This window comes from Ceratotherium simum, chromosome 35 (genome assembly GCF_057802395.1).
Source record: "Ceratotherium simum simum isolate JZ-2026a chromosome 35, ASM5780239v1, whole genome shotgun sequence".
NCBI classification, from domain to species: domain Eukaryota; kingdom Metazoa; phylum Chordata; class Mammalia; order Perissodactyla; family Rhinocerotidae; genus Ceratotherium; species Ceratotherium simum.
Genome location: NC_141934.1, coordinates 22,651,147 through 22,664,469, shown reverse-complemented (window position 1 = coordinate 22,664,469; position 13,323 = coordinate 22,651,147). Strand labels below are relative to the sequence as shown.

At 56.3% G+C, this 13,323-nt stretch overlaps 1 protein-coding gene across 2 annotated transcripts in view; it reads left to right on the top strand.

Annotated features, from left to right (window-relative positions):
* SH2B3 (SH2B adaptor protein 3) overlaps window positions 1–12,637 on the top strand; it is a 36,440-nt gene extending 23,803 nt beyond the window's left edge. Inside the window, exons 3-8 of one of the 2 annotated variants that reach the window (XM_087424222.1) lie at window positions 9,498–9,599; window positions 9,687–9,778; window positions 9,871–9,968; window positions 10,072–10,286; window positions 10,385–10,556; window positions 10,726–12,637. In XM_087424222.1, coding sequence (XP_087280348.1) covers window positions 9,498–9,599; window positions 9,687–9,778; window positions 9,871–9,968; window positions 10,072–10,286; window positions 10,385–10,556; window positions 10,726–11,021 — 975 coding nt within the window. In that variant the 3' untranslated portion in view covers window positions 11,022–12,637. The remainder of the gene's footprint in view (window positions 1–9,497; window positions 9,600–9,686; window positions 9,779–9,870; window positions 9,969–10,071; window positions 10,287–10,384; window positions 10,557–10,725) is intronic. The other variant, XM_087424223.1, reaches the window with a different exon arrangement.
* The last annotated feature ends 686 nt before the right edge of the window (window positions 12,638–13,323 follow it).

The window sequence follows — 13,323 nt, the reverse complement described above, 5'->3', positions numbered from 1 at the left end:
CCCTCTTAAGCCATGGGCCCCCCAAACCTTGAGTGTGGCCCCCCAGGGGCCGGCCTCAGGCGTAAGTGCATGCCCATCCTTGCAGCTTGCTCATCCCCACTCGGCCACTCAGCGTGAACCAGGGCCCCGCATCTCAGGAGGGGGATCCCAGGCTGGTTGTGTGTGTGTGTTGAGGGGGTTCTCTATGGGGGTCTCTGTCTCTGTGCGGGGAGTTTGCTCCAGCATCTGAGAGGGGCTTTGTGTCCTTGTTGCTGTGATTCTGTGTGTGGGGGGGTGGTCTGTCTCTCTGAGAGGGGGCTTTGTGTCTGTGTCACTGGGAGTCTGTCTTTCTGACATGTAGGGGGGACCCTCATGGGCTTGAGGGGGAGCTCACTGCAGGTGGGGCTTTAGAGAAGCCCCCAGCCCATATGTCCCAGCATCTCTGGCTAATTAACCCCCCCACAGGGCCTCCGTGAGGCCTTGGAGGGTCCAAGCCTGGGGGTGGGGGAGGCAGGCCCCCATCCCTGCACTTGGTCACTCAGGGTGTGGACTGGGGGCGTCACCTGCCCGGAGGAGGGAGGTAAGATGAGGGAGACTCTGTCTCTGAGCAGGGTGGTTATATTTGGGGGTCTTCCTTTCTCTCTGGCTCTGGAGAGGTCTCCGTTTCTGGCACTAGGGGGGCTCTCACTTGCCAGGAAAGGGGGGAGGCTAACTTGATCCCTGTGGCTTTTCCAGAAGCTTCTCCCATTCCTTTCCAGCTCCCCTGTGGGGAGATGAGGCAGGAGGCAACAGGGGCCAGACCAAGGGGGCGATCTGGCCCATAGTGGACTGGGTGAGTCTGGGAGACTCCATCTACTCGGGGCAACAGGCAGGTTCACTCACAGAAGCACTGGGGGCGTTGTTAGCACCCCCATTTTACAGACTCGGAAACGAGCACAGAGATGTGACGTGATTTGCTCAGTGTCACCCAGAGAAAAGGTGGCTGAAGCAGGCATTTGAAGGGCCCGTGGGGTGGGGGTGGGGCCGCCTGGGCTGTGGGCAGAAGAAGGAAGTGACCTGCGGCCTGTAGTTCCAACATTTGTTCAGCCCCTGGAACTGGCTCATTGCCTTCAGTTTGCCCCCAAAGGAGCTGGGGAGCAAGGGGGGTGAGATAACTCACCACACCCCCACATCTGCCCTGCTCCCCACACGTCTGAGGGCTGGGGCCCCAGGCACCCAGCCAGCCACTCACCCGCCTGACAAACCCTCTCCAAGGGTTTGTCAAACCCTCTCTGGGCCGGACCCGGTGCTGGGCCCCAGCTGGGAACCAGGCTTGGTGCCCTGTCCCCACCCCCGAGGAACTCCCAGTCAGACGAGGGGCGGGGGGCAGCGGCATCATCAGGAAATTATGGCCAGGCCTGATAAGCCCCGCGCTGAGGGAGAGGCGCAGAATCTCACTAACCACGACCTGGTGATCAGAGAAGGCTCCCTGGAGGAGGGGAGGTTTTCTCTGCTGAGACCTGCTCTTGGAGTAGGCCGGGCATCACCCATCAGAGGCCTGGCCATGGGGGCAGAGCCTGGGCTCCGTGAGGCCGGGCAGATGAGGGCTGAGCCCAGCTCTCCCTCTGTGGCCGGGGACAGGTGACTTTGCCTCTCGGGGCCCCCGTTTCTCCCATACTACATCCCCACGTAGTATGAGATTGATAACAGCGCTGTGGTGGGGCGTCAAGAGCCTTCCTCTCAGCCCGTCCCCTGCCCTGGCCAGCTAGAGCGCTGGGCGGCCCCGCCCACGGCCCCGCCCGTGTGTCCTCCATCCTCACCCTGGTCCCACTACCCTGAAGTATCTCCATCACTCCCCCACAGCCCTCATTGGGGTGGGGGTCTGCAGTGGGGGCCACACCCTGTGCCCCCTGATCCTCAGCACCCACTTGGCAAAGGGCCCGTAGTGGGCATTTGTTGTAGGAACGAAATGCTTGTAGGTAGCACCTACAAGCTACCAGACACCGTGCCTTGCTGAGGATGCCACGTAACAAGACCAAGTCCCACAGGGCCCATTTCACAGGGTGATAAAGGCAGTGAAGGAAGCAAAGGGGGGTTATGTGATGGTGACTGTGTGTATGTAGACACTGTGGTCAGGGAGGGCCTTCCTGAGGAGGTGACACTTGAGCTGAGACCTGAATCTGAGAAAAGCCAGATTTGTGAAGATATGGGGGAACTGCCATTCAGACACCGAGAACAGCAGGTGCAAAGGCCCTGAGGTGGGACCGTGCTTGGTACATTTAAGCAACAGTGGAGGCCAGTGTGGCTGGTTCAGAGTGAGCGAGAGGGAGAGCTGATGAGGCTGAGCAGGTAAGAAGGTCTGGATCGTGCAGAGCTGTGGGCCACAGTGAGGCCCTGGGCTTCTACTCTCAGTGAGATGTGGCCCGCAGGGGAGTTCTGAGCAGAGGAGGGGATGGGCAGTAGCTGGATTCGGGACTATCTGGGAAAGGCATTGACAGGACTGACAGATGCAGCTCAATTTCGATGCCGCCCACTTGTCAGGGAGTTCAGGGTGTCGCCCTGTTCTGACTCCTTACCCTGTAGCGGAGTTCCCCGTGAGCGCTCCCTTCACCCCAGCAGCTGCCGGGGCTGCCTGGCTCCAGAGCCCATGCTCCCAGCATCCGCCATTCTGCCTCCGTGGATGCACTGTGCCGTCCCTCCTCCAAGTCCCCTGTGGTCCCTGGTGCCAGGGGGAGGTGGGAGGAGGAGGGGCGGGCGCGGCCTCCCTGCCCAGCACTCCCGAGATGCCAGTGGGGTGCAGAGTCCCCCGCGGCCCGTGGTAGAACACAGACCCCAGACTCACTTCCAGGGGCTGGAGGCCAGCTGGTTGCAATGCCTGCTCTGTGTCGTGATCAATGCCCCAGGAGGTTTTCTTGGCCTTGGCTCATTTGTGAAGTGGGCATCCAACACCAGCCACACAGGCTGTGGGGGCCTGGGGCCCGCTGTCCCTCAGACAGACAGATGGCCTGGAGCAGGCTGCTGCGGGTTTCTCACCAGACCATCACCACAGCTGACATCAAGGACTGTCCTTTACTCTGGGACAGTGACCTTCCTACTTTCTTGGTCCTGGCTCCTCCATTCCTCGATATGATGCTCTTTTCTATGAAATTGGAAGATCTGTGAAATGGTGCTGGCCTGTGACCTGAACAGTCCAGAAGCACTGGTGGGCAGCCAGGCGCAGTGCCTGGCACAGGGGGTGCTCACTGAAGGGTGTGAGGCGTCTGTCAGCACCCCTGCCGTGCTGTGGACTCGTCTGTCCTGTGTGGCCTCTAGTGCTGGCTCTTGCTTGGCCTCCCATGCCGCATCCTCCACCTCTCCACTTTGGAGAGTGTTCAGCAAACATCTACAGCCGCTTACTCTGTGCCCGGCTGAAGACACACAGATGCAACAGGAGCAGGAGGCCTTCTCGAGCCCGTGGTCTAGTGGTGGTGGGAGAGCTGTGGCAGCTGACTACAGCTGAGCAGGGGGGTGACAATGGAGGGAGGCTTCCTCAGGGAGGGGCCTTTTGCTCCTCAGCAGATGGCGTGTTCGTTTTCCTAAGACTGAGTTCCGAAGGCCTAGTGCCCATCCCACCTTGTGCCATCCTCGCTGGGACCTTTCCATTCCCACGGGGAGTGCCTCTGCACACACTGTATCACCAAATTCTCATGGGAGGGTAGGGGCGCTGTTATCCCACCTTACAGAAGTGAGCCTGAGGCCAGGAGAGGCGAGTCGCTTGTCCACGGAGGACCAGGCAGACTTGGGACTGAAAGCCAGGACTAACTCCCCAAACACAGGAGGGGGAGATTGCTGTGTGGTGGTCGTGCAGGCCCCAGAGAGGTCTCTGAGCAGGACTCTGGGTGGCCAAAGTCTGGGGAATGCATGTCCAACAGGTGTCTCTGCTCCACTACTTACTTCTCAGAGCCTTTAAAGGGCTGCTGTGCATGTGGTTCTCCATGCACAAGAGGCTGCCCTCTCTTGGAGAATCTCTGTTTGCATTGGCTGCCAGGAAGCTCAGAGACGAATCTGTGGCGAGTGAAACTCTGGTCTGTGTTTTATTTAGCAGTTGTCTCCCTCCTGCTCTGCGTATCCCTGTAACCTGACTAAAATCTTTTTTGGAACAAGATGGGACCTTTTCTTTTCCTTGTTTTTGTTTTAGCTTGTTGTCTTGATACCAATCAGTAAGACTTGATTAAGCATTTTCCATAACGATATTTCATCCATCCATTCATTCATTCATCCAAGCAGCATCCAATCTGGGCTCTTGGGCTGGGGTAGGGGGGACTCAGCTATCCATGATGGGGATCTGGAATCTGCTCTGAGCCTTTAAGTTTTCAGACCCTCATCCAAGACCACCTCCCATCCACCCCTCCTCCTGGGAGGTCAGCAGGATCTGCTTACTGCCCCTAGGTTACCAAAGAGGAAACTGAGGCTGCAGTTAGCGCCAGGCCCAAGCTTCCCAAAGGCAGGAAGTGTGGAGCCAGGGCTTGTCTAACCAGCTCCAGAGCTAGGCTCTAGGCCGCTGAGATGTTGCCTGGAGGGCACGGGGGCCTCGGCGTGTGGCTGGGACCCAGACCCCCAGCCGTACCCTCTGTCCTACTTCTTGTCCCACTGCTGCTCTTTCTAGGAGGGTGAGGCCCCAAAAGCCCAGGGAGACAAGACTGTCAGGGAGGTGCTCGGGGGGGGGTCTCTCCTCAGGGCTTCCACTGGAGGAATAAAGGCCCCTTCAGTGGCCGGGCAGGGCGCGGTGACGGAACAAGGCCACTGTGAGGGCCTAGCCTGCGCGTGCCATGGGGCCCTCCACGCCAGGCCCTTTGCTGCCTGGGTGCGAATGAGATGCTGTCCCCCTCCAGCTTCCTGTGGAGGGGGCAGGTAAGAGCTAGGTCTGGCCCAGCCAGCAGGCTTGCTTCTAAGGTGTGAACATGAGCTCCAGATCCACACGTCCAGCTGCCATCCCACTGCCCACCTTAGAACCAGCCCGGACTGACGCCCCTGGAGCCCACTGTCACAGCCTCACCAGGTGCCACGAGTCCCATCAGTCTCCTGAAGTGCCTGTGTGCGTCCCCACCTCAGGGCCTTGGCAAGGGCCATTCTGGCACCTGGGAAGCTCAACTCTGTTCTCTCCATAACTGAGGTTGGCCCTTCACGGCCTCCCTACCCCCGGCTCCCTCTGGCCTGTCTCGCCCTTACTGTCTGCTTCCGTGAGTCAGGGACCGTGTGTATTTTGTTCCCGCTGGGGCCATGGCACCCGGAGCTCAATGAGGGCTTGGCCAGTGCCTCTGCTGGGGTCTTGAGGGTATGAATGGTGACAGGCCCCATTCAAGATGGCTGTGAGCACATAGCAGAGTGGCGTGCAGCCCGGTACTTGGAATAGCCTGGAAGGGCCATCCCTGGCCCCAGCACGTGCTGGTGGCCCTGCCCCTTCACACACAGGGCGCGGGAGCAGCTTGTGGGACAGTTTCCAGGAGACGACATGAAGGAAAGCGGGGCCGAGAGGGACAGGGAAGGCCGGTTCTGGGCATCACTCTCATTCTCTCCAGGCAGATTCGAGGCCCGAAGCCCCACTGGAGGCAGCAAGGGAGGACCGGATGAACCTGTGGGTTGAGGCACAGCTGTCCATACCACCCTCCAAAAGTACAAGAGACGACAGACCTAGAGCCAGAACTCTGCTCTGTCTTATGGAGAAGCACAGGAACCTTGCTGCCCAGTTTTCATGTCCATTCAACAGACCAACTGTCCTTTCAGGGCTCACCCTGCCCTCTGGCTCCTTCGTGTTCTTGATTTTTTCAACACAGACTCAGAAGCATGCAAGTGGTTCACTGTGTTGTCTGCACAGTCACACTGAAATACCTTTTAATATAAATTACATTCTGTTATGCTCCCTTTATCTTAGGATATATACATAGGTAGGTTACATTATGAGTGAATTTCATTGCAGGGTGTCACAAACCAGGTCTGTAAGGTTGAAAGCAGGTGTGCCCCGAGCTTCTGGGCCTCTCAGAGGGGAAACCGTAGTATTTAACACTGTAGTACTGTAATGCTGTAGCACTATAGCACTGTCATACTGTAGTACTGTCATACTGTAGCACTGCAGTGAACCCAAGAAGGCTTTACCCACCTTGGCTGGCCTCAGACTCCAGCCTGGAAATTTAATAACAGCTGTTTGTCAGTCAGGCATTTCTTTCACTTGCAGTAGCTCACCCAATCACCATACCAACCCTGTGAAAATAGAGGTACTATTAAATATCTCCACCGTACAGATGACAAAACTAAGGCATGGAGGGCTGAGCCGCTTGTCCAGGGTTATACAAGAAGTGGCAGGGTTAGGACTGGGCCCTAACGCCTAGAGGCATAAGAGAATTATAAAGCCTGGATAAAGTTAGCTATAGAAATGTAAGGACAGTCAGAGCTGGTCTGCATCTTTGTCTTTGAGTTTCCTAGCAGCCAGAGCAAAGAAAGAAATGAGTTATTTCCACTGGAGTCATAATGGCCGTAAGAAAAAAGCCAGCTTTTTGGATGCTGGGAGCTGAGAAGACTTGCTCCCCAGGAGTGGACACTGCAGGAAGTGGTAGGTGACATTCTACTGCTTATATCACAAATAAACCTGGAATGGTTTGGCCATTTCAATCACCTAAGCACAGGGTGACTCTGAGGTGGGTCCAGAGAACAGCTGCTTCCTGGCGTGGTTTGATCTGTGTGGTGGGTAGAATAGAGGGCATGTGAGAAGAAGGGGAACCTGAGCCCCCAAATGTTCCTGTAACTGTTGACATAGCCCCACGGTTTGGCCTCCCGTCTTTTCATCACAGCTCTATCCCTTCTTAACACTCAACCAGAAAGGCATTCACTGGTCCCTCCACACAGCAGCCAGTGCTCCCGAGTCCTGCTCTGGACCCTCCGGCCGGGGCTGCAGCCACAGGTGAGGCTGTCCTGTCTCCATGCTCTCACTTGCCCTTCCAATCCGGGCAGAGCCTCTGTTATCTCCCTACTATCAGGCAGCACGGTAGTTAGACACACTTGCTCTGATTCTTTGCAGGCTGGGGTTCAGACCCTGGCTCTGCCCCTCGAGTTGTGTGGCTCTGGGCAAGACAAACAGGCTGACTGGGGTGGCTCTCACACAAGGAGGCAGTGCAGAGTCGGGAAAGAAGCCCTGTGTCACGCTCAGCCAGCAGGCAGACAGCAGCCAGGACATTGTCTGTACAGCGAGGGCTGGCTGTGGGTGAGGAGGTGGAATCCTCCCTTCAGCACTGCTGCCAGGTCAGCAGTTCCTCAGCTGCTGGGGGTGCAGCTGGGGATGGAGCTGGCATGGAAGGCCCTACATTCAGAGTGAAACCAGTGGCTCTGCTGGTTAATCTCACACTGGGGCCAGGGCCTGGAGCAGAACTGAAAGGAACACCAGGCCTGTTCCCCTCTTGGCCTGGCCTGCTTCCTCCCAGTGCTCCTGAGGGCCTGGAGCCAGCGGGCAGGGTGGGGGCCAGGCAGGGCCAACTGCAAAAGCGGAGGAGGAAGGAAACAGCCCTTCGTACCTTACCCATTTTGCAGACAGGAAATAGAGACTCTGAGAGGCTGGCTGACGGCGAAAGCTGCTGGGGGAGCAGAGGCCCCATTCAGCATGCACTCCGGCGTGTCCAGTGTAGGTGCTGTGTGAGGCCCTGTGCTCCCCACCTCTCACTGCCTGAGACACTTGAAAGGTGAAAACCCCCGGCTGGTGCTGGTCCCTTAGAGCTGGGATTCACTAGCTGTGCAACCTGTCCGAGCTCATACCTCATCTGAACGTTAGTGAGATGACGCAGTAAACCGTGATGAACGTTAGTGTTTCCTAGAGTTGTGGCTACTCTCCCCAGACTGCTATGTCCAACCACCAGGGCAGGACTGGGAGCTCCCAGGAGACCTTCTGGGGCTGGGCCTGGACCAGGAAAAGCCCCCGTTTGGCCAGCCCTCCCTGCCAGGCTGCCCTCTCCCCTCACTGTGCTTCAGCCCTACTGCAGGTGGGGAGGGGGCTGAAGGCAGGCAGCCTGGCCCTGGGGTCACCGTCCCTCTGTAGAGATGCTGGTTAAGCATATGGCTTTGGGGATCAGCTCTTGCGCCACCTTTTGAAAAGGCAGCCTCTGCCCAAGATGTGCCTCCTAGGCAGAGGAGGTGGAGGTGAATCCGCAAAGCCGCGGTGCCGGGAGCTCCCCTTTGGGCCTGCCTCGTTTCCATCTCCCTGCCCTTGCCCTGTGCTGCCCTGGTAGGGGCTGTGGTATTTCCCAGGCGTGTGAGCCCATCTGTGGGTCCCCGGGGAAAGAGCTGCTGGAGGGAGGGGGGCCCAGTGGGGCCTCGTCTGTCTATTCCCCACTTCAGCTCTGGCTTCTCCCCTTGTCCTTCTCTTCTTTTGGCCCCTGCTGGAAACAGCCATCGATCACCTCATGACCCAGAGAAAATCGTATCAGTCTTATCACAAGAAGAAATGAGGGAGATGGGGGGCAGTGGAGGGGTGCCACTCCTGCTCGGGCGATGCTGGCTCCTGGGTTCTAGGGTATCCCAGAGCCTCCTGCTCCCCAGGAACGGGATCTGCAGGGTCAGTGCCTGTTCAGCCAGGGTCAGTCAGGACCCGGAAGAGGAACTCTTGCTGGCAAAGGGGTGGGGGGCCATCTCCCACCTTCCTTGAACCCTGTGTGTGCTGGATGTCGTGGGAGACTCCTGGGCCCAAGGTTTTATGTAGGTTTCTGACTGGCTACAACTGGGGCCAGCCGGGCCAGGCTTTGCCCCTTTGGACAAGTTGGCAGAAACCCCAAGAGCCTGTGGCTAAGCTCCTTTGCCAACTCTCACCCTGCAGCCAAGTCCACCCTCCTTGTCCTAAGACTTGAAGGCAGGACAGATTCGTTAGGTGTGGGAGTTTGAGGCTCCAGGCTCAATGATTTGGGTAGAGATTCAAAACGTGATCTCCCCTTCCTCAGACAATGATTTCACCTCCAAGATTGGAGTTTCTTCTCCCTAAGGTGTGGCGATAGGCCACGAGAGACCTGTGCTAGTGGGGAGCTAATGGCATGACAAAGCCTGGGCCCCTGGCATAGTCAGACCACAGAGGGCAATGTGGCTTGGGTTGGAGACCCTCACGTCCCCTCTCTGGGCCTGCTGTGATGAGGGGGGTCAGCAGCCACTGTGACCTGGCTGGGTGGGGAGCTCTGTGCTCCACCAGTGGGAAGAGAAACAGATGTCAGTAGGCGGACACATGCCAGAGCTGGAATGTCCACCGGTCTAGGTGAAGGTGGGGGTTAGCCCCCAGTCCACATAGGTTTCTGGGAATCTCAGTGTGGGGGCGGGTGGGGACAGTGCTTAAGAGGCTACAGATGAAGGGCCCCCTGCAGGCTCCCACAAGCCAGAATGCTAGGCTTTACTCCAGGCTGGGGTGCTCACTCAGCAGCTCCACAAGCGCTCACTCTGCAAGCTAGGCCCCTGGGGAGACTGCAGAAAAACACAAAGGCCTGGGTGGACAAAGGGCCATCAAGGACAAGGCTTGAGTGCCCTCCTTGGTCTCCTAGAGTTCCAAGCCCAAGCTACAAGCAGCCTGTTCCAGCATCCAGGAAGTCCGGCGGTGTACACGCCTCGAGATGCCCGACAACCTCTATACTTTTGTGCTGAAGGTGAGTGACAGAGCTTTCCACACCCAGGTGCAATGATACATAAACACCTCAGGAATCCCACACAGCTGTTCCCTTTCTCTCTGCCAGGTGAAGGACCGGACAGACATCATCTTTGAGGTGGGAGATGAGCAACAGCTGAATTCGTGGATGGCTGAGCTCCGGGAGCACACAGGCCAAGGGTGAGGCCTCAGACCCTAGGGCCCCACTCCTGACATAGCTTCTACTGCTGCCCCTCACCCACCCCGATCCTTAACCGCAGCCTCTTCTCCAGCAGGCTGGAAAACACAGACCCAGAGATGCATATTCCCTCAGCCCTAGAGCCCAGCACACCCAACTCTCCAAGGGGAAGCACAGATTCCCTGAACCAAGGTGAGTGGGTCCGGGCCTTTGTCCTCTGGGTACATTGGAACCCAGCCTTAGCCCAGAACATAAGGCCCCCACATGTGGTCAACATCACCCACCTTCTCCACAGGTGCTTCTCCTGGGGGTTTGTTGGACCCAGCCTGCCAGAAAACGGATCACTTCCTGTCCTGCTACCCCTGGTTCCATGGCCCCATCTCCCGAGTGAAGGCAGCTCAGCTGGTTCAGCTGCAGGGCCCTGACGCTCACGGAGTGTTCCTGGTACGGCAGAGTGAGACTCGGCGTGGGGAGTATGTGCTCACATTCAACTTTCAGGGCATAGCCAAGGTATGGGGCGAGGCAGGTGGGGCTGCCCCGACTCCCCCAAGTTCAAGGCCCTGAGGGGCCAGGGCCAGGGCCTGAGCCCCGGTCGTCCTCTCCCGCAGCACCTGCGCCTGTCGCTGACGGAGCGGGGCCAGTGCCGAGTGCAGCATCTCCACTTCCCCTCGGTCGTGGACATGCTGCACCACTTCCAGCGCTCACCCATCCCACTCGAGTGTGGGGCTGCCTGTGACGTCCGGCTGTCCAGCTACGTGGTAGTCGTCTCCCAGCCACCAGGTGTGACCCTAATGCCCCTTGATAAAGGGGGTGGGTGGCACAGGGAATGGGGTAGAGGGTAGAAGCTTGCTGCAAAGCCAGGGGCACAGAGATCTCATTTTGTGTCCTTCCAACACTTGCCCCATTAAGACTGACGGTGTGGTCTCTCTCTTGGTCACTTGTCCCCCAGGTTCCTCCAACACTGTCCTGTTCCCTTTCTCCCTCTCTCGCTGGGATTCAGAGCTGGGCCTTCCCCACCTTAGCTCTTCCGGCTGTCCGCGAGGGCTCAGCCCAGAGGGTCTCCCAGGCCGATCCTCTCCCCCAGAGCAGATCTTCCACCTGGTGCCTTCGCCCGAGGAACTGGCCAACAGCCTGCGGCACCTCGAGCCCGAGCCTGCCAGTCGAGCCCGGGACTCAGATTACGAAATGGACGCCTCCTCCCGGAGCCACCTGCGGGCCATAGACAATCAGTACACACCTCTCTGACAGGTGGTGAGGAAGCCCAGGCCTAACAGACGCCCTCGAGGAGCACAAGCAAGCAGAGATGGGAACTTATGAATGTAACTGTCTTTCCTTCCTTCCAGAGAGAGATTTAAGGGACACTGTTAACAGCTCATTCCAGTTTGGATGTAACCTTCTATTGGGCCTGTTAAAGGGCCTCCTATAAGTTTCATCCATCACCTGGCTTTCTCCTTATTGTTTACAGATGTAGTTCTTGTTCGTGGATGCCACTGGCTCCTGCCTTGGGTCCCTAGGGCCAGTCCCCATCACCCTGAGAGGAGGCAGCAGGGTGAGGGCCAGAGCTGGCAGTGGAAACTTGTTCTCTTTTTCACTGACACTGTCACAGATGATGACAGACTTCTACTAGGGGTGTCATCAGGAAGCCCAAAACACTAACAAGCCCTGGATTCTCATATGGTTTTCCAGTTGTAGCTTCAGCCCACGTGGCAGGTCTGCCGTACCCATGCCACAGGTGACCACACCTATCCTGCTTTGACTCTCGGCTTTAGGACAAGCTCTGGCAGATGGACAAGCTAAAGGTCAAAAATGATTTTAAACATTTTACCTCAGATTAATTTTTCAAAGGATTCAGGTTTTAAAACTAAATCATTGCTTATTTCATTGCACTGTTTGAACTAACACCCATGTGATTTTTGTAGTCAGAGACAGCTATGCAAACGCGACTTGACCAGTTCCTGGTCTGAGCCAGCATGCCTGGCTTCCCCGTCTCCTGCGTCCTCAGGACAGTCACCTGCTGCTAAGTGGCCACTGTCCTTCCTAAATGTAGAAAAGTGGAGCGTGGCACCCTCTCAGGGAAGTTCAGGCAATTACTGAAATAGGATGGTGGCAAGGAACAGTTCTACCCAGGTGCCTTATGAACAAAAACTGGGTTCTGGTTTACAGCAGCTTTAGGGTGAGCGTTCAACTGAGGGGGGAGGGAGGGACAAAAAGGGAAGGGCTCCTGGGCCCTTTCTAGTAAATCCGTCCCAACAGGGCTGGCTCAGAGCCCCCCAAGCATCTAATGGCTTATTACAATTATCCCACAAGGTTTTAGGCTCATTCTTGAGCCAAAATGGAAGCTAAGAATCTGGTACCACAGCTAATGAGAAATTTCTTTAATACCCCCCAGTCAACATTCTGTTCAGCTGGTTACTGCTTCATCTGATGAAGAATGTGTGTGCATGTACACACGGGCACACACAATCTCCAACATCCAGGGAGGTCCTGCAGTCAAATCGCCATCTATACTTGCCTTTCACAAGTGATAAAATTCATGGGGGGCTGGCTCCTCCCAGAACTTTCATGCGGAGGCTCAGAAACAAGGCGGGCAGTGACAGAGTAGAGTCAGCTGCTCCTGGGTGCCAGCAGATCATTACAGCCACCAGGCTCACCAAAGTGGCTTCTAGGAAACTGGGAGTTTAGCACAGCTTAACACTTACAGGTACATCAATCAGAGGCTAAAATTAAACCTTGGCCTAAAACTAACTACTGACTGCCTTATCTGGGTTAAGGGTTTGGTCTGCTCTCTCCAGCCATTCTCTGTACTCCAAGAGGTCAGAGGTCAGACTTCTGTTTCTAGAATTTTCTGGGGGTATTTTGCCGGGGGGTGGGGGGGGAAGGGGAGGGCAAGCAGCCATCTCTTCACTTTTAAAACCAACACTCCTGAGTGTTTTCACAGATTGTAAAGCAGATCTAACCCTGATCGAGATTTGTGGTCCATTTCTAAGGACACTTGTCTTTCCTTTTTTTTTTTTTTTTTTTACAAATCAAGTAGGTTTGTCTAGGTCATGAATGCTAAAGCCAAGTGTGAAGCAGAGGAGTAAGCACTATTCTGGATTTCTCTTTTAAAAGAGAAAGCTCATCACTGAAAGTCAATGCTGACAAGTCACTGGTGCAGGTTTTGTTTTCCCTTTGCACAGAAAAGGGGTCAAGGAGACAATGAACCAAGCAAGTTCCCTCCCTCCAGGCAGAAGTGTAAACCTCTGGGACATGACATCTTCAAGCCAGGGGCACTCACTTCTTAGCAGCCTCTCAACATACAATTCTCAGGTAGTGTGCCAAGAGGCAAGCCAGGCACAGCAAACTAGCAGTTCTGACCCACTGGCCACAAAGTACCAGCTCAGACTCTGACAGAATTGGAAGTCACCCACCTCCAGACTGCCTCAGTGTAAAATGTTCAAGAAAAACCCTTCCTTTCTCAACGTGTCCGAGTTACCAGGACAGCGACAATACATTCTGACAAAAAGCTCCCTCATGGCCTGGGAGGGAGTGACACTAAGCCAATGCC